Below are 20,129 nucleotides of genomic sequence, written 5' to 3'. Positions count from 1 at the left end.
GGCTGCAGAACCAAATGAGTGGGTTGTAACCAGTACTAAAGAGATTAAAAGCAATAGGATAATGTGGAGATATCCAAGTATATTGCAAATAGCAAGGATAAATGCTCTTTAGTAAAACAATTGTTTCCATTATATGGATGTGTGTGTTTGTTTAATAGCTATGATACAACACATACTTCTCACTGTAGAACTCGCCACTGTAAGTTTAAAGTAAGAAGGGTAGGCTTTACCTATCTTGCTATATAGGAAAGCAGTGCCAATTGTGTGCACCACGTTTTTTGCACAGCACTATTGAAACCAGCGGTGGTGGACATCAATGCCCTCCATTCACCAGTCAGGCCATACGGTACGGTGCTGCTGGCAGCTAAAGTACCCTCTTCATGTTGCTGATCTGGGCTTTGCACAAGTATGTCTACCCAGAGTTTCTCTGAACAGAAGGGGTCTGTCTGTCTACAGATGTATGTAACAAACCTGCTAAATGTAAAGACCCTGCTGCATTTTTCTAAGGGAGACAGAAAAAGCCAAGATAGTCCTATAATTTTGAAACTTTCCAGTTACTTTCTAGGATCGCGGCTCACAGATTTGTATTAAAAGGCAAAGGTTTTATTTATTTATATGTAAGAATAACAACTGTTCTAAAGGGGGTCTCTCAGGGGAACGGGCTCCTGCTGTTGTCCTTAGGGAGAACTCCACTAATGTTTTACGGGATGTGGAGGTGATTCCAACATCCCCTTCCTTGAGTTTTTTTCCTAGATCCATCACAACTGCAGATGCAGACAAGCTGCTCGGCCAGCACTGCCTTAGCAGGCTGACACTCAGTTTCCCGCGCTGGTTTAACAAATTCAGTTAACACAGAAGATGTAATGGGCAGGGAAGTGATGGTGCAGACCGACCACACAGCCTCAGAGTTCTTCATCCTAGACTGAAAAGAAGGTACTGATGCTTCCCGAGCCGCAAGTGTGATGAACAGGAAGGCTGCGTGACTACCAAAGCCTCTGGAGTATTTCTAAGGAACCACTGGCATGATTTTGTCCGAGAAACTTTAAAGATAAAATGTAGTTTCTAGTCAGCAGACTTCTTTTCCATTATAAAATGGACCCAAACAGTTTACATTTTGTAGAAAAAGAACAATCAACTGACTAAAAATGAGCAAATGAGCAAGAACTCTTCTCCATTAGCCAGCTGGGTTCTCAGGAGTGGGTTTTTTAGGAAATCTGCCATTAACCTTTGCCTGATGAATGTGTACAGTTTTAGATTTTGAGTTTTCAACATGTTTTCATTCTCTCTTTCCCCTGCCCATCGAAAGAATCTCTCCCCAGCCCTCCCTGGCTTATTTCGCCTCTATCTCTACCACATGGCTCCTACCTATCTTCTGATACTTGTGTTTCTTGTGGCACAAACTTCCAGATAGGAATTGGTTTCCGCGTTTTGTCCCAGAGATTGTGACTTCCAACGCAGTGGCTGCTTGAGCCACTGCAAATGCAGACAGTCTGGGTGGCAGCTGGGGTTTTCTTCTCACATTCTGACCTGATACAGGTGACAGCATGGACAAGTTGGGGTAACTGAAGTCTGGACTGACAGATTCCGGACTACGAATCTGGAAACCTAGTTGGATTTCCTAAAATGTTAGCAGTCAAACTGATTTGCATTTGCAAAATGCCGCCTCAAAGAATCTTCCATAAAGAGTTCTTAGGAATTTTCTGGCCTCTCTGCATATAGATTCATCAAAACTCTTGTGCAAGATCAGGATTTTTTTAAAAAATAAAATTGTGAGAGAGGAGAAATAAATATTTTTAGGGTTTAAAATATGCATGGATGTTGGGTTAAATCACTGAGTTTTCCTTGGGAAACAAGCCCCTCTACATCCTGGCTGTGTGCTTCTTGTAGGGCTGAAGCATGAAGGAGATTATCCGTTCTATCCATCACTAAGGGACAGCTGATTAGGACCACATGGTGAGACTTTAGAAAAGAGTAACTTAACTCTTAACAATTTCCTTTTCAGCTACAATAAAAAACTGATGGAAGACATTCTTGATGTTGTTAAGCCCTGCGATTTCACATTTCTCTTCTAGAAGCCTTTTGTCGTTAAATACCGAGGGACATTGACTCTACTATGGAAACCCTTGTGGTTTTGTCTGAAGCCACTTGTGTTGGTGGAAAAGCTGGCAGACAGATATGTTGCATCTCTCAACCCTCACCCAAGGCTTTGTGTTCACCCAGGATGTGCCCAGGAATGTCATCTTCACACTTGATGGCACCTTCACTTGATTAGACTTTTCCCTCAGAAAGAGACCAATTCCTAGTGCTCCCTGGACTCCATGCCAGAAGATCTTGGCATGCTAGCTCTCGAGAGTCAAATCATGTATCACCAGGCATTAGCAGAACTGCATAAATCCTAAAAAAATAATCAGAATGAGCGTAGTCTCAAATGAAACTCTTGGACACAATTTAAGACTTTCAAAAGCTGATGACTGGGGTAAAGTCATGAAATCTCAAGATGATAGTGGAGTCCAAAGGTGATAAAGTCAACCACATACTCTCATATTTCCCTCCAATCAAGAAATGTGGAAAATAGTGGGTCAAACCTTTATGAGTTGAAGGATTTAAATAAAAAATCTCCTTCACATCTTTTAAGAAAAATGAGCAAGGGACTTTTTCAGAAAAAAAAATCCCCTTAAACTGAACAGGCTTTAAGTGTCTGACACTTCATCACTTTAACGATGTTTAAGTTATGAGGTGATCTGTTTTTATCTTTATGGTCATTGCAGTTCTAATACTCTACAACTTTCCTTTACTATTTAAAATAATTGTTCTGTCATTGGATGTATTTTTGCTGTCACATTAAGCAATAATCATAGCTAACTGTACTACTCAAAATCTGTTGGCTTACTGAGTACTAAATACCTCTCCTTTCCTTCCTTCCTTCCTCAAATACCAATTAATAAGTTACAGTTGAAACAATATAACCTGGGCTTCGGTTTGTTTGCAAATCCCTGTTCTGATACTTCTTAGGTCTTTGACTTTGGAGAAGTTGCTTAAGAATAATTGCTAACACTTGGATAGATTACTCTGCTGGACACCTCCTAAGCACTTTGCATAACAACCCTAGGAGGTAGCACTATCTGTGTGTGTGTGTGTGTGTGTGTGTGTGTGTGTGTTTCATAGCTCAGTTGCAGGTTCTCAGCAAAACTGCGAGGAACATGCAGAGGTGACCTGGGTATCCCCAGCCTACCGTGGAGGATACCTGTTACCACTGAAGAGCCTGCAGTGAGACTCTATAACCATCAAAGGCCACAGTTTACTGGCTGTCACTGTGTTGTACTGTCAGTGAGTTTAGCCGAGTGTATCGTGACGTGGGTCCCATTGTTATAGTGTCATGCACAGTATTTCCACGGTGCTGAAAATCTGGTGTGCCCTCTTATTCATCCCTCCCTCCAATCCCAGTTCCTGGCAATCACTGTATCTTTTTCTTTCATTTAGTAATGTGCACTTAAGTGTCCTCTGTGTTTCATATCCTTACTGGCATTCGATGTTAGGTTCAGGATTTTGATATTCTCATAGGTATGTAGTGCTCAGTGCTTTAGTTTTGCATGTCTCTATGACATGATATGGGACATCTTTTCATGTGTTTATCTGCCACTTTATATTTCTTTGATAAGATAATTGCTAAAGTTTGGGGCCCATTTTTGAATAGTTTTTTTTTTTCTATTCTTAGAATGAATTTCTGATAACGGTCCTTTATTAGCTGTGTTTTTTGTAGATATTTTGCCCCGTTTGTGTTTTTTTTTTTTTTTTTTTTTTGTCTTATTCTCTTGATACTGTTTTTGGTAGAGCATAATTTTTTAATTTTAATGAAATCTAGCTTATCAGTTCTTTCTTTCAGGGGTTGTGCCTTTGCTATTTTATCTAAAAAATTCATTGACTTACCCAAGGTTATCTAGGTTTCCTTCTATATTCGAGGATTTTTGTGGTCTTGAATTTTACACGTAGGTCTATGATTCATTCTGTGTAAGGTTTGTGTCTACACTTTTTTTAAAATTGCGTGTTCATGTCTGGTTGTTCCAGCACCATTTGTTGAAAAGACTACCTTTTGACCCATTGAATGCATTTCTCTTTTGTCAAAGATCAGTTGGCTGTGTTTATGAGAGTCTATTTCTAAGCTCTCTATTTTTTTTTTTACTGGTCTATTTATTGTTCCCCAATATCACTATCTTGATTACTGTCAGCTGATATTAAGTCTTGAGAGTCAGTTGTTGTGCTTCGATTTTTTTTTCTTCTTAGATAGTGGATTCTTTTGCTCACCACCAAAATGTTAGATCAATTTACTAAAATCCATAACATAACCTCTGGGATTTCTGTTGGGATTGCCCTGAGTCTATAGATCAAGTTGGGAAGAACTGACAGTTTTACAATAGTGAATGTTTTTATGAATGTGAAACATTGTTCCATTTGTTTAGTTCTTTGGTTTTCTCATAATGGTTGTGTAGTGTTTTTCATGTATATAGAGCCTTGTCTTTTTTTTTTTTTTTTTTTTTTTGTCTTTTTCCTTTTTATCGGTACCAGGGATCGAACTCACGGCTGCCTGCTTGCAAGGCAAACGCTTACGCCGCTGAGCTAAATCCCCAGCCCCAGAGCCTTGTCATTTTTGTTAGATTTATGCTCAAGCATTTCATTTTGGGGAGTGCTAATCTAAAATAGTATTTCTAATTTCACTTTTTTGGTATAGAGGAAAGTAACTGACTTTGTATATTAATTTTGTATCCTGCAACTTTTTATAGTCACTTATTACATCCAGGAATATTTTGTTGATTCTTGCATATTTTCTATATATCTGATCACATTATTTGCAAACAATGATAGTTTGATTTTTTTCTTTCTAATCTATATATGTGCATCACCTTCTTGTAATTTACCCCATTAGTTCAGCTTCCAGTACAATGATGAAAAGGAGTAACGAGAGGGGACAGCCTTGTCTTGTTCTTGGCATCAGCTGACAAAGCATATCTGGGAAGGAATACAGACTTTCAGCTGACCTCTTTCACTAAGGAAATGAATCCAACCAGTGATACCTGCCTGGCAGCACAAGGTCCTGAGTTTGGTTCCCAGTACAAAAAAAAAAAGGAAAAGAAAATGAATCCAGTTGGGGCTACACTAACAAGTACATGATGTCCAGAATAAAGGAGGCACTAGTGTTACTGTTTAGTTTACACCTCAAGGGAAACAATGTAAATAGGATTTCCAAAGCAAATTTCTTCATCTGTAAAATGGGCACTTGCCTCAGAGAGCCATAGTACTAAATAACTGGATCATTTTATTATTTCCTCTGTCAAGATCAACTAAAGGGACTGAAATGGTTATTTTTAATAATTGACTCACTGGGAAAATAGAGGACATAGGGAGACTGTCTTCTTTCAAGTGTTCTTATGTGAAAGAGATTAGACTTCATCTCTATACTCCAAGCTGGTAGAAGACTAAGAACAGAGGCCAATACAGGCAGATTTCAGCTTGATGTAAGGAAACCTTTTCTAAAATCCAATGTTGTTCAAACTTGGAATGAACTGTTTAGGAGATGAGGAGATGATGCCTCCAGACATTTCCGCTCTTGACATTCATTAAATACTCTGTGCACGTCACTATCATTCATTGATATCAGGCTTGGCCAATTTCATAACAATCCAATGAATTAAATTCTTTATCAATGCTGTTCAGCAAAGTTAGAGAAATTCAGTACTGTGTCCAAGGTTGCATACTTAATAAGTGATGAAATCAAGTCTGGGGTCCAGAGCTGATTGCATCTGAGGCCCCGGCCTTCCCAATATGTCTTTATCCAGCTTCACCCTGGTTCCCTTGGACCTCTGTGTGCAGTGCAGGATTGCAAACCGGAAGACTGCACATCGGATTCAGGCTGGATTGGCAGCGCGGTACTTCTGACTGCCAATATTTAATAACTAGAAGAGTAAAAAACCTGATTTCTTATGTGCTTTAAAAATCAGAATCTCTAGCCACACTGGCCACACTCTTGGTTGGTAGCAATTTGTGGCCGGAAGCAGGGGCTGCCCCTTTTCAGACACAGCACCCCACATTCTAAACCACTACCGCGCCTCCAGTGTAGTCTCTAGCAGTTCTTCCTCTCTTCTGCCCACCTTGCATGGTCTCTGGAGTAGAGTCAATATTGCTCTCCCTCGCACAGACACTGTGAATGAATGCAAAACAAATCATGAGCCTAGGAACAGGACACTGGGCCACATTCTGGATGCTGCAGCTGAATCCCAAGGAGTCCTGTAGTAGCAGAGATCATCTGTGTACCCCATCTGTGTACCCCTGGCTCCTGACTTCCCTACACATGTGTGTAAAGGGGCTACTGTCCTGATGGAGGGAACACATTGAGGCTGCTGTAGGAGAACCCAGTGGAGAGCGCGATCTGACCAAGCAGCCCCTGGAATTGAGAGAGAATTCCCTCTGTACTCTCTGTGAATCAGGCGTGATCTCATTTGGCTGTTGGTTTGGAGGAAGTCATTACAGTCTGTCATGGAGTTCCCAGTACCTTACAGCAGAGAGAGCTAAGACAAGCTACATTCAAATTGGGGGATTTATCGTTCTGTTGTTCCACATTGCTAGGTTTTTCCAGAAAGTTCCATGTTACTTCTATCGCTGGGCCATCATTTCTCCTATTGTATGTAGATCATTGAAGTTATAATTGTTGGTTCTGAGTCATGTAACAGTGTCAAGATCAGATTTTTATGTAGTAGAGAAAAACTGGTACAGGATGAGGAAACCTGAATTTAGTTTGGTTTGGCCCAGCTATTAATATTATTTTTTCCGTACCCCTGGAATGTGCCTCCTCTATGGGGCTCAGTTTCCTCAGGGTATCCTTAATGGTCCCTCACACTTTTATAACTCAGAGGCAGTACAAGGAGTTACAGGAACTTGGGACATGACCAGAGCGTTTGGCAGTTGAAGAGTTACCGTTGTGTGCTGAAGCTTTGTGCTTTTTCTTGTACTTTTCTCCTCCATTTCTTTCCTCTTCTCTCTCCTTTTCCCATTCTTCTCTTCCCCCTTTCTCTTTCCTCTTCCTCCCTTTCTCTTTCTCCTTCAGGTTGCCTCAGAGGAGATCAAGGGGAGGGGCTGGTGGAGCTCAGTCATCCGGGGAGAAGGACACAGAGCAGCCAGCCAGCTCTGGTACACAGAAGCCCTGACTTTCCTGACCTTAGGATTCATCAAGCTTCCCCTCATACTGGCATCTTCAGTCAGTAGCTTATTTACATCTTGCCTGTCAATTTTTAAAATGATGACTCTTCTCACCTTTAAGGCAAAGTTTAATATTTCCTTTACTCTTAACCAATATGTGGGTGGGGTGTGCATGAATGTCCAACCAGCTAGACGATGAGGACTTTGAAGTCCCTGGACAAGGCCGTATGCCCAGTGCTGCATATTAATGTGTTCTGATTCTTCCTGCTTCTTCTAGTGTCTTCTGCATAGACATCTACTGACTGTGCCGTGTGACCACTCTCTTCTGGTCAGTGGATTGAGGGGATTGATTCTCCTGATTCCCTGCTGGAGCCCACATTCCAGGAAGTGAACTTTGCAGATCACAAAAGCCAGAAGAGAGGGGGACTGTGCCTTGCTGTCTCCTGACCTCCTCTTTCTCTTCCTCTGCTCTTCAGTCCTGTTTTAAATGATGCAGTCAAACTTCAGAGGCCAAGACAAAACCCATGTCCTTTTCCAAAGGCGGGAAGTAGGAAAGAGCTTTGTTAGAAAGAGGGATTGCTTGTCTGACAGCGCACAAATCTATTTTTTAATAGGCTGGCACTTGAGTCTGAAACTCAATCCTTTCTCCCTTTGACTTGAGCCAACAGAAATCTTTGTGTAAACTCCAAGTCTTTGTTTCAATGGCAGAATCTGCCAGCTGATTTCATGAGTCAAAGTATTTTTTTTCTTTCTTATCACTTTTGATCTGGAAACTGAGCATCCAGTAGTGGTGACAACTGTTGTTTTCAGCTGGTAAATAATAGCTGAGGTGTTTATGATGCTCCATTGTCCACTCTGATAACTCACTGGGAAACACTGATTTTCAGTCCTTGAGGACTGCTCTACTCAGCTGCGTTGGGCAAGCAGCCGCGTCTAAATGAAGGCAGGGATGTTTCCCGTGCTCACTGCTGACCAGGCTGCCAGGGACAACTGAAGGACACATGTAGAATCAGGATATCTTTGGCACAGGTAAAAACCTCACCTTTTGTGGGTGACCCAGTCCAAATGTGAATTGGAGAGAGAGAAAGGTTGTACGGGCCCTGGAGGAGCTCCAGGAACCATTGCAGCTCAAAAAGAGCAGGACGCTCCTAAGAGAGAGTCCAAAGCTCTGTTCTCTTTCAAAATAAATTTTATTGCGATATAATTCACACACCATCAAATTCACCTACTTTTTCTTATATTGACAAGAAGAAGCAATCATTCTTCTACCAATCAATTTTAGAACATTTCACCATGGCAACAAGAAATATCTTCCCCTCCCCCTTATTTCTCCACCCCTAAGAGACCATCTGGGTACTTTTTGTCTCTCTAGTTTTGCCTCTTCTGGATATTTCATATAAAACATGATCTTTTGTGACTGGCTTCTGTAATTTAGCATAATATTTGTTCATGTGTTATGTATCAGTCCTTCCCTCCTATTGCTAAATAATATTCCACTGTATAGATACACTGTATTTTATCTATCCCTTTATTATTTGTTGGGCATTTAATTTGTTTCTGATTTTTGGCTACTTTGAATAATACTTTACTTAACCTTGTATATATAAGCTTTTATGTGAATGGTAAGTTTTCATTTACTTGAGTAGATCAAGGTAGAAATTTTGGGTCACATGGTAATTCTGTTTAACCCTTGGAGGAAATACCAGCCTGTAGTGCAGTGTGACGGTTCCATTTTACGTCCCATCAACAGTGGAGGTAGATTTCCATTTCTCCACATCGTGGACAATACTTATTACTCGTGTGTGTGTGTGTTGTTATATCTCCATTAGTAGATGTGCTTTTGATTAGTATTTCCTTGATGTTGAACAACCTTTCATTTTTGGGAAAATGCCTATTCAGAGCCCTTTACCATTAATTATTTTATAATTAGAGTTGATAGGGTTGTTGAATTTATAAAATTGTATATCATAAATATATTTTATATAGTCTAGATACATTATAGTATATATAATATGTACCTGAACTTTTATGTATTCTAAATAAGTATATATTATATATTTTAAAATACAAAGTATAAGTATATATTTTGTATTTTAAAAATATATTCTGGATATATAAATATATACATTCTAGATAAAAGTGCCTTAGCAAATATATCATTCACAAATATTTTCTCCTGTTCTTTGGGTTATAATTTACTTCTTGGATTGTGTCCTTTGAAGCATAAAAGTTTTTAATTTTAATGAGGTCCAATTTCTCTAATTGTTGTTTGTGCGCTTGGTATCACATTTAAGAATATGATCCCAACTCTGAGACCATGAAGATTTACCTTAAGGTTTCCCCTAAGAATTTTATAGTTAACTCTTATATTTATATCTCTTGCCTATTTTTGATTAATATTTATATAGGGTGTAATTTGTTATTCCAGCAACATTTGTTGGTCTTTCTGAATGGTCTTTCTGGAAATCAGCTGACCATAGATTTATGGATGTGTTTCTGAACTCTCAGGTCCACTTCTTTGATTTCTAATTCTATTCTTATTCTGATACCATACTGTCTTATTCATGGTTGTTGGTAGTATTAGTTTTGAAATCAACAAGTGTTCAGTTCTTGAAATTTGCTGTTCTTTTTCAAGATTATTTTGTCTATTCTGGGTCTCTTGAAATTCTCTTAATTTAAGAATCACATTATTTCTACAAAGACATTATCTGGGATTCTTAAAGGGATTTCATTGAATTTGTAGATCAATTCAGAACACTGACATCTTAATACTGTCTTCCAATCCATGAATATGGTATGTTTTCTCATTTATTTCGACCTTCAATCTCTTTCCACAATGTTTTATACTTTTCAAGGTACAATTTTTGTACTAAGTACTTTTATCTTTTTGATGCTGACTCTCTATAATTTCACTTTCAGGGTGTCCACTGCAAGCGGACAGTGTATAGAAGTATAATTTTTGCTCTTCTGTCCTGAAATCTTCCTGAACGTAATAGTTCTAATACGTTTTAGTGAGCTCCTTAGGATTTTCATGTCATCTGAAAATACAAACCGTCTCCCAAAGTAGCTGTACTATTTTTATCTTTCCAACCTGTAAAGCCATTTTTGAAAGTGCTTAAATGACCTGCCTGACCCCCCTCCTCTACTGTTGAATAGCAGTGCTGGGCAACGCTGTCTTGTTCTTGACTTTAAAGGAAAAGAATCCAGTATTTTACCATTAAGTATAGTGTTAACTGCGGTTTTTGGAAACAGCATTTATCAGATTGAGAATGTCCCATTATACTCCTTGGTGAGTGTTTTCAGTGTTTTTTCTGTATGTCTTGTGATAATCATGTGACTTGAGGTTTTTATTCTATTGATATGTAGAACTAATCTTGTATTCCTGGAACAAATCCCACTTGGTCATTATGTATAATACTTTTTACATGTTTCTGGATTTAATATGTGTCTGTCTGTGTGTGTGTGTGTATTTGCTTCCATATGCATGATATATTGGTCTTTTCTTTCTTAAAATGGCTTTGGTTGTGGAGCAGAGTAATAATGGCTTTACAGAATGAGTTCAGGGATTCTTCTTCATCTCGTTTTGGGGGAAAACTTTATGAAGAGTTGGTATTAGCTCTTTAAGTTTGGTAGCATTTACTTGCTATCTGGGGTTGCCTTTTCCTTGTGGTGTTTTTTTAATTACTGATCTAATATCCTGTTTTAGGTCTGTTTGGGACATCTACTTGAGTTGATACATTTTTTAAAAATTACTAATTCAATATCTTGTTTTAGGTCTGTTTCTATTTCTCTAGTAGTCTGTGTCTTTTCAGGCGTGTGTCTGTTTCTTCTCTTATCTAATTTACTGACATTCAGCTGTAATCCCACGTAACGCTTTGGACCTCAGCAGTGTGGGTAGTAACGTCTGTTGTTTCACGCCTGAGTTAGGAATATGAGTCTCCTTTAATCTCTTGGCCTGTCTGGCTTGTCAGTGGTGTGCACATTTTCAAAGAATTAACTTTTAGTTTACTGGTTTTGTCCGCTGTTTTTCTATTCTCTTTCATTAGTTTCCTTCTGATATTTATTATTTTCCCCTTTTTCTTTGCTTTAGATTTAATGTTCTTTTCTATAATCTTGAGATAGAAGGTTGTTACTGATTTGAGACCTTTCTGTCCCTCTCTCTCTCAATATACATATTTTTATATATGCAAATTAAAAATCACTGAGATTCTATCTTACTCCAGAAAGAGTGGTTATTGTCATCAAGAAATCAAGCGATAATACATGCTGATGAGGCTACAGGGCAAAGGGAACCCTTGTAAATTGTTGATGGTAATATAAACTTGTATATCAGTATGGAGATTCCTCAAAAACTTAAAACTAGAAATTCCATGTGATCCAGCCTAAAAGGGTTAAAGACATCATATTACAGTGCTGTGTGCATACCCATGTTTACAGCAGCAAATTCATAATAGCTCACTCTTGGCGGCCTCTATGTCCATTGGCAGATGAATGGATAAAATAAATGTATTTATACATAATGGAGTACTTCTCTGCCATAAAGAAGGACACACTTGAGTCATTCATAGGAAATGGATGCACCTTGAGACCACAATGTTAGTGAAATAAATGTTAGTGACATAAGCTTAAATAATGCATGGTTTCTCTTGAGAGAAACCCAAAATATAAGCAAAGAGCACATAAAAGTTAACAGGAAAGGGAAGCTAAATCTTTTGCAAAAGGAAAGGGACCAAAGAGATGAAAGGTGGGGGTAAGGAGGTGTCTTAGTTACTTTTCTCTCATTGCTGAGAGGAACACACCCAACACTCAAAGCTAAGGGAGGAAAGATTTATTTAGCTCACAGTTTGTACAGGTTTCAGTTCATAGCTGACTAGCCGTAAGGCAGGGTTGCACATGCAGAGGGGCAACAGCTCATGACCACAGAAGACAGCAAAAGCAACAACTGACCCTCAACAGCATCTTTCTGCCACTTTTGTACTCTGTCCCTGCTGTGGGATCAGGGCGGTGCCAGTCCAGTCAGTGGGCGGAGCCAGCCCAGTCAGTGGGCGGAGCCAGAAACCACCCACTGGTAATCCCAGCCCTGCACACATTCTAGATTTAGTCCTCGCCAAAAGGGTCTGTCTAAAACTGCGTGAGGCTTTGGGAGACATGTGGACACAGATGGACCGGGAGGGGAGGGGAAGGAGATGAACAATCAGGAAGTGTTGTGTACATGAACAAACTCTCCATAAGGAACAGAATCATAACGTACTGCAAACACGTGCTAGTAAAAATAAATAAGTATGAGTCCTCGTGACCAGGGTTTGAGAAAATGAAAGTACAGGGAAGAGAAATCAAGAAAAAGTTTATTTTAAAAAATCATTAAAAAATACTTGTGTTAAAAAATAAAGATGCTTGCTCTTAGACCCTTTTAAAGTTAAAAAAAATAAGCTCCCTAAATTTGGGGGGGTCACGCCCGTCCTCTGAACCCGGAACACCCCACTGGAACGGAGCAGAATGAGACTGGCCTGCCAGGGCTGCCCTCTGTGGGCCTGTTCTGTGCCAGCATGATTACAGATTTCAAAAGGAAAAAACACGTTTTAAAAATAGACTTCGTTCCGTCCTGAGCAAGGGTCCCGTTTGATCTTTCCCTGTGTCTGAGCCCACTTCTTGTCCTGAAGGACGAGTGAAAGCCCAGAACGCCCACTGGGTGAGAAAACCTCATATTTGCTGCCAGTTTTCTGTCACTGCCTTGAGCTCCCAGGGTTCAGCGAGGTGAGGGCAGTGTGACCTCTCCACGGCTGTGCGCTGGCACCAGTCCCGGGGGCCCTCCGAGCTGCAGCCCGGCAGCTTCGGAGCAGCCCTTCCTCACTTTTTGAACAGGCAGCCAATTTGGTTGCAGGAAACCCCTCGGCAGCGCTGGCCGTGTTTAGGAGTCATTCTTAATTCTGTGACAAGGACAAATGTATCCTGCGGGAATCGTAAGTGGTTTTACTGGTGATATTAATGGAACCGTGACCTCTTCTGTATCTATGGTCCTACAAAACAAAATATGTTTGTATTATGTCAGGCCAGTTTATTCTCAGTCCCTTCCTTAAAGCAGATTGCTGAGGAAATATACTATTAATAAGCCCAGCGAATACTGTGCCTGTGCACACACATGTGTGTGAGGGCCTGCAGTCATGAGTTCATTTGCAGATGCAGGAGGTGTGTGTCACTGTTGACGGTCAGACAAATGATAGAGTGTAGGTTGTGTTCGGATGGGCACAAGTCATTGAAATTCTGGCATCTTCGAACATAATTATTGGGGGCCCAGTACTGAAATTGGAATTGGCTTTTAGAGGCCAATAGCTGTAGGAAATTCAAACTTGGGGATCCAAAGAGACAAATGGGAGAAACTCAGACATGTTACATTAGCCTTTTCTATGTGCACTCGGAACTGGCATTTCAGGATCCTAGAAATGACCACACTAATGGCTCACTGTTTCCTGTAGGAACTTGTGGGCCCGTGACCTTTGTTGAAAATCGTTGCTTAATGAAGCATAAAGGGGTTACAGCCTAGTTAAATGGATTAAACCATGCCTGGTGTTTGTGTTTACTTGAGTTCCCAAAATAGACAAATATATACTCACAAGAAGAAAGAAAAGAACAATCAAATCCCAGTAGTCTCTGAGTATCTAGCTCAGCACCTCCATTAGGAAGAAAAATTTAATGCTGAGAAGGAATCCTTGCCTCCATTTAATCAACTGTGCTTCTTTACACAGGTTTTGTACCTACTCCTAAACATACAACTTTGTTAATTGGGACATTTATAATTTGAGATTTAACCTTAATAATTAAAATTACTGTGACCATGATCATTCTAGAAAAACTAACTATAAGAAGGAAATTAAAAAATAGCCGATAAGGCTACCACCCAAAGATAATCACTGTTAACATTTTCATGATTTGTTTCCAGGTTTCTTTTGTCCCTATGCCTCTGTCTGAAAGCGAGGTGTTTTCAGGAACAGGTCTCTTTGAGTCTGTCTGTCTGTTACTACCTTCCTGCGGATCCCCGCAATCTCTGCCATTCCTTGACTTGTGATGTCACGCCAGCCTTGGCCTTGGTCTCCATGTGGCTTTCTTCCTGGACATGTATCAGTCAACAACTGTTTCCAAATTGGGCCACATTGGAAGTATAGGGGAGTTTGGGCTTCAGCTGTTTTCTTTTTGTTGGTAGTGGTGGTGGTGGTGGTATTTTGGGGGGCAACCATTGCCAGCCGACTGCTTTTTTTCTACAAGTTACTTTCCACTCACCATCCAGAATGAGCTTCTTAACCCACAAAGCTGATGCAGGATCTGTGAGCAGGGGTGGGTGCGGGGGTGGGTGGGGGCGCTTATTTCTTTCAGGTCCAGATGGATAGAGCTCGCACAGAACTTATTTGGGGTATGTAAGGCCGGAGCTGGGACAAGCAGGGTAGATGGGGACACAATGACTCCTGAAGAGACGGCTTCCTAAGGATGTCAGTGGGTTCTTCAGGGTCAGGGCCAGGGCTGCGGTACACAGTGGGGCTGTTTCTACAAGGTTCTGATGTTTGCTCTGGTTCCTCAGGGAGGCAAAAGGGGCTGTCTGACTCTTCCTTGCCTCTGAGGAAGGCTGGATGCCATACTTTCCAAGGAGAAATTCCAGTGATTATTAAAAGCTTTTTCCAGATCCCTTTGTGGGCACTTGTACATACTTGGTTTTTGCTCTTAGTAGATAAGCAGCGTGTATTGAAGAAACAGACTTAATATGCGCGTGAAATTCTCAACTCTGATTCTCCTGCTTGTTCCCCTAAGCAGTTCAGACATTCTAATAACAGACTACCAGGAAAGGTCTAGAAAACCTGTCAAGGCTGCTGTCACCCGAATGTTAGTTCTTTTCCCAACTCCTGCAGTGTCACTGACTCTCCAAACAGAGTGGACTTTGGTTACTGCACTGGTGGCCTTTGAGTTGTTGTAAAGGCTCTGAATGTATTTCCTGGAGTGCTCAGCATAGCTGCAATTAAGGAGTTTAAGCAGAAGTCAGTGATATGTCATATCACTGACATATGTCAGGGCAATCCCACAGCAAGCCAAAAACTGAGTAAGAAATTAGGTTTTTCTGAAGAAATTTCATTTTCCAAGCAGGAACACAGAGTGTCAAATTCAAAGACAAAGATCATGAAAGTATTTTAAGGAGAAGATGGTGTGATGCTTGAATGACCTCATCAGCTATACAGTCCACATGTTTGTATTTCAGTCACTGATGTATTTGTAATTTTTTCTCATTCAGACGCAAATCAGCCTTTCGTAGAGATGCACCATGATATACCCGAGGTGTTATACTTGACAGAAGGAGAGGAGCTTATCATTCCCTGCCGGGTTTCATCACCTGACATCAATGTTGTTCTTCAAAAGGTAAAACTGACCAGTGCTCATCTCAGGATATTTTTACTGCAAATGAATACAGTGATTGAACCATCTTGTCTCCTGGAACAATTTCCTTACCAACCTGGGGGCTTCTCAGGGCAGTGATGTGTAACATCCTTCAATAGCAGAGACATGCTTGGAGTGGTAGCCATTCATGTGCTCTATTTCAATAGAATAAAATGGATTTAGCCGTAAGGATAAATCTACGAGAATGCGTAAAATCATCAACATTTATTTGTGTGTATTGTCACAAACCCAAGGGTCTGAAAATGTCAGAAAAGTAATTTTATTGCTTCTACAAATTAGTAACCTGGCAGACTAGCTCCTTCAGATTACTCCAGAGCTAGCCATTCTCCAGGGACTGACATGCACTGGCTTTATGCATCGGAGCCATCACCTCTTGTTTGAGTTGGGGAGTATCTCATGACAAAAGCCTTAACACCTGCTGGGCATCTAGTTGTAGGTTAAAAAAAGGGGGGAAGAGAAGAAGTCACCATGAGGCTTTCCTTTGTATTACATTGTAAATTGTGTACGTGGAAAAGAAAACACGGTAGAATTAATAAAGACAAAACTAAAATGTGACATTCTAGTTAATTTGTCAGACAAATCTGGAAAGGCTGGGATGTAGCTCAGTGATAGAGAGCTTGTCTAGCATGCATAAGACTTGGGTTCAGTCTCCAGCAATACACACACACACACACACACACACACACACACACAATATACTAGGACTAAGAATTTTTTGTTTGTTTTGAGAGGGGGTCTCACTGTGTCCCAAAGGCCGGCCTCAAACTTGCAGCCATCCTCCTGCCTCATGCCGCCCGAGTGCTGGGGTTGGAGGTATGCACCATGACACCTGCTTAGGACTGGATAAAAATTCCCAATGTGGAAAACCATACTAAATTCTGAGAGCTTAGAGTTTCAAGACAAAACTCCCAAACCTCACACCATCAACCACACATGAGGTGGTGAAGAAGTGAGTGGCGGTGGTGACGTTGGGGAAGTCTGAAGCGTGGTTCCCATCTGTGACCCGGAGTCCCGAAGTGTGACGAGATGTCCCCTGTCTTCCTGCTTTGCATCACTCTCCTATGTTGTTGATGTGACTTACACCTACACAGATCATTAGGGACAGTCTTCAACTCTGTCACATCTGCGTGCCATTGTTAGAAAAATATAAACTAATTGGATACCAGCAGATCCAGCGAGGAGTTAAGCTTTGTTCCTTACCCACTTCTCCAGGGGTTCAGTTTGCACTAGAGGAAGGCCCGTGCAGCTCAAAGCAGAGGCTTGTCACACTCCCTGGATTGTCCTCACACTGCCACTTACCTGCTGGCAAACCCAGCTCCTCTCTATCTCCTTTCTCCCACTGGAGAACCCGAGGGATCACAGTGGTTAGGGTTAGGGTTAGGGTTAGGGTTAGGATTAGGGTTAGGGTAGCACCTCACATGGTCACTGGAAGGCCAAGTGATGCAGTACTGGAAGCACTTAGCATCTGGTGCGTGCCAAGCCTCATTCAAGGGTCAGTTACAGTATTATTTATTTAACTCCAATCTTACTGGCAAGTTAGATTTTCAGCTCCGTGGTGTTATTCCTCTTAGTTGGAGGTTGTAACTGCTACCTGATTAACATGGAAAACCATGGAGACAGGGAAATTTCATGCAATTTCTACTGCTGGTGGTTTTCAGTCACAGGAACATCTCAATCAGGAATTTTGGTTTGGACCTGTACAGATGCTGAAGACACCTACAACATCCTCACCTATCATTTGTGCTGATACGAAATTAACATCTTTTCTTCCCATTTCTCAAATTGTCCCTTTTCTCCTAATGTGCTGTCCCTTCCCTTCCCTTTCCCCATGCCTGCTGTGGTGCAGCCACTGTGAGCTGGAGATGGCCCTCCCTGCCGGGAACCTTGTCTCCCTTCCTCTGTGACATGTGGCAATGGCCGTAGCCAATTGTGTTTTGGCTTTTGTCAGCTGAAAACAAAGTTACTTTGTGAATGGAGCAGTGTTGGTGATGGCAGTGGATGACTGGCTGTAAAAAACCCTTTGAAGGAAATGTTAATGTTTTGCAGTCGCACTGAGGAAATGGGTCAGCAAGCATTTCTTTTAGGTTTGTCACATGCATATTTTTGCTGACTTTTAAAGCATCGTAGGCTTTGATTCCTGAGTTGTATTTTTCTGAGTTTTTTCCTTAACTGTTCGGGCCAAATTAGAAAAAAAGGTTTTTTTCCCCCCACTGAATGCAAGCAGTCCTACGCTACCAGGTAGAATATTGATATACTGAAACATGAAGGGAATCCTTCCCTGGCTTTCAGTGCTTGATAAACAGGATATAATTAGCCTAAAGCCAAGCAGCACTGGAAACCCTTACTGGAAAAGAGGCAGTAATGATCTTTGGACTGGAAGTTTCTGTTAAGGGTTACAAATCTAGGTGGACAGCTTTATTTGTGAATAAATGAGAGAGATGTAGGTGTACTCTTTGAAAGGATTTCAAACATCCTAACGGATGTTGGGCATTTCCTTTCGAATCTGTTGGGCAAAGGTAATCTATTTTTTTCCTTATTCTCACAGAGGATAAGTAATAGCTTATAGCTCAGGGGTATAGCTTAGTAAGTGTGAGAGCTGAAGTCCATTCCTGGCACAATGAAAAGAAAAAGTTCTGGATATTGGGAGAAGGTATAAAGAGCAAAGTAACTCATGTATTCTTTACTTCAATGTGCAGTCTATGCTCGCGAACACTCTTAAGAGAAGGGGTGGCGTTCACAACAGTGTCTTACCCTCCAGAGCATCCCCGTCCCCAAGGCAGAGCCCACAGCACCCCTGCAAGGCCGCAGGATATGGCAACCCCAGCAGATGCCACGCTCATGTGAAGAGTTGTGGAGGACCCTGGAGTTACTGATAGAAGCTCCCTCTTTAGTGAGCCATGCAAAGCAGGAAGCCAGGTGATGGCTCGTGAAAACTCTAGAGGATGAAGACCCATGAGAGTGACCTGGTAACCGCAATGGGAAGCATGCTAACTGATTTTTCTATTGAGCACCAGGCCTGTTTACCATAAAGAGTCGCAGAGGCCAAGGAGTCGCAGGCTCCCAGTAGAAGTCTGACACGATCCCTAGCTCAGCCTTAGATGAGTGCAGCTTATTGCCCAGGCTGATAATGTTACCATAGTAACTTATCACATAGAATAACATATCTTGTTATGTGCAACGAAAAAGAATCATTGACGAAGACGATACTGTTTAAATGAAAATTATGTTTGCACTAATGACCAGCGAAACAGCACTGATAATGATTTTATTAAAGCATGTCTCTTCCTTTTCAGTTTCCACAAGACATTCTGGTCCCTGATGGAAAAAAAATAATTTGGGACAGTAGGAAGGGTTTCATAATAACCAATGCAACATACCGAGAAATAGGGCTGCTGATCTGTGAAACAAAAATCGACGGACATTCTTATTCTTCAACCTATCTCACACATCGACCAAGTAAGTGACAGTCCAAAGGCACATGAGCTTGCCTCAGAATGCTCCATGGCTTGCCTGCCAGTGAGTTCATGGTGTTTAAGATGTTTTCTCTTTTATACTTGTAGGCAACATAATCATGAATGTCCAGATGGGTCCAGCAAATCCAGTGAAACTGCTCCGCGGTCACCCTCTGACCCTCAACTGTACAGCCACAGCTGCCTTGAACACAAGAGTTCAGATTATCTGGAATTACCCTGGGAAGGTGAGTGACCCATTTTTCTGCTCATTCGGCAGTACGCGATTTTGTCTTAGCAAGTGAAACCCTACTGGGTTTTTGAGATAGGGAAAAACCAGAAAAGTTCTGGCTCCGGTGGCAGTGCTTATCAATAAAGAAGCTTCAGGTGGGGATAGGATGCTTTCCTTGCCTGGCATCTCATGAATGCGAGAGGCACAGACCCTGTCTTTTCATGTCTGCGTGTTTTGTTTTGAAGTGTATTGGCTGCTGTTTGTATCACATGGTTCTGAGTGGGAAAAGGGATCGTTTCATCCTTGGAAATGGTGCTTTAGGCTTTAAGAGATGAGAGGGAAATTTATCACTGCGTGCCAGGCATAGGGACTGTCTTTTGTAATAACAACTTTTCAGGAAGATGTCTTTGTCAGCGCATTCATTTATGGGACTGGGAGACAGGCAGGCTCCTGATTAGGGCATGTTTGGAAAAGATACCGCAGCCCAGCTATCCAATATTCCATCTGTTGAGTGTCAAAGGAGCAATTCCATCCTTCAGAAAAATGAGAAGAATGAACGCTGATCAGGTTCTCTTATTCAAGTGGAACATCTTCGCAAACAATTATTTTTTAAAAATGGATGGAGGGGGAAACTGTAAGAACATTCTGACCACAGTCCCTATTTCGTGAGTGTCAGTGTGACTTACATTGCATATTCCAAATACAGTCATCGATATGTCATTGCGGTTGCCCAATCACCAAGTTAATGCATAATTAAATAATCTACAAAAGATTAATGCCTCAGCCCCAAGCTATTGTTATTGACATTTCTCGCCAAGGAAATA

At 41.1% G+C, this 20,129-nt stretch overlaps 1 protein-coding gene across 3 annotated transcripts in view; it reads left to right on the top strand.

The window, feature by feature from the left end:
• Flt1 (fms related receptor tyrosine kinase 1) overlaps window positions 1-20,129 on the top strand; it is a 166,883-nt gene that overhangs the window by 34,939 nt on the left and 111,815 nt on the right. For all 3 annotated transcript variants that reach the window (XM_003477257.4, XM_013141002.2, XM_023560475.2), the window contains exons 5-7: window positions 15,461-15,585; window positions 18,918-19,080; window positions 19,185-19,321. In XM_003477257.4, the coding sequence (XP_003477305.2) occupies window positions 15,461-15,585; window positions 18,918-19,080; window positions 19,185-19,321 (425 nt within the window). The remainder of the gene's footprint in view (window positions 1-15,460; window positions 15,586-18,917; window positions 19,081-19,184; window positions 19,322-20,129) is intronic.

This window comes from Cavia porcellus, unplaced genomic scaffold, assembly GCF_034190915.1.
Source record: "Cavia porcellus strain 051 isolate PalLab524CR breed Dunkin Hartley unplaced genomic scaffold, mCavPor4.1 scaffold_21, whole genome shotgun sequence".
NCBI classification, from domain to species: Eukaryota; Metazoa; Chordata; class Mammalia; order Rodentia; family Caviidae; genus Cavia; species Cavia porcellus.
Note: the sequence above shows the minus strand (reverse complement) of the source record. Positions and strands in the feature narration are given on the sequence as shown.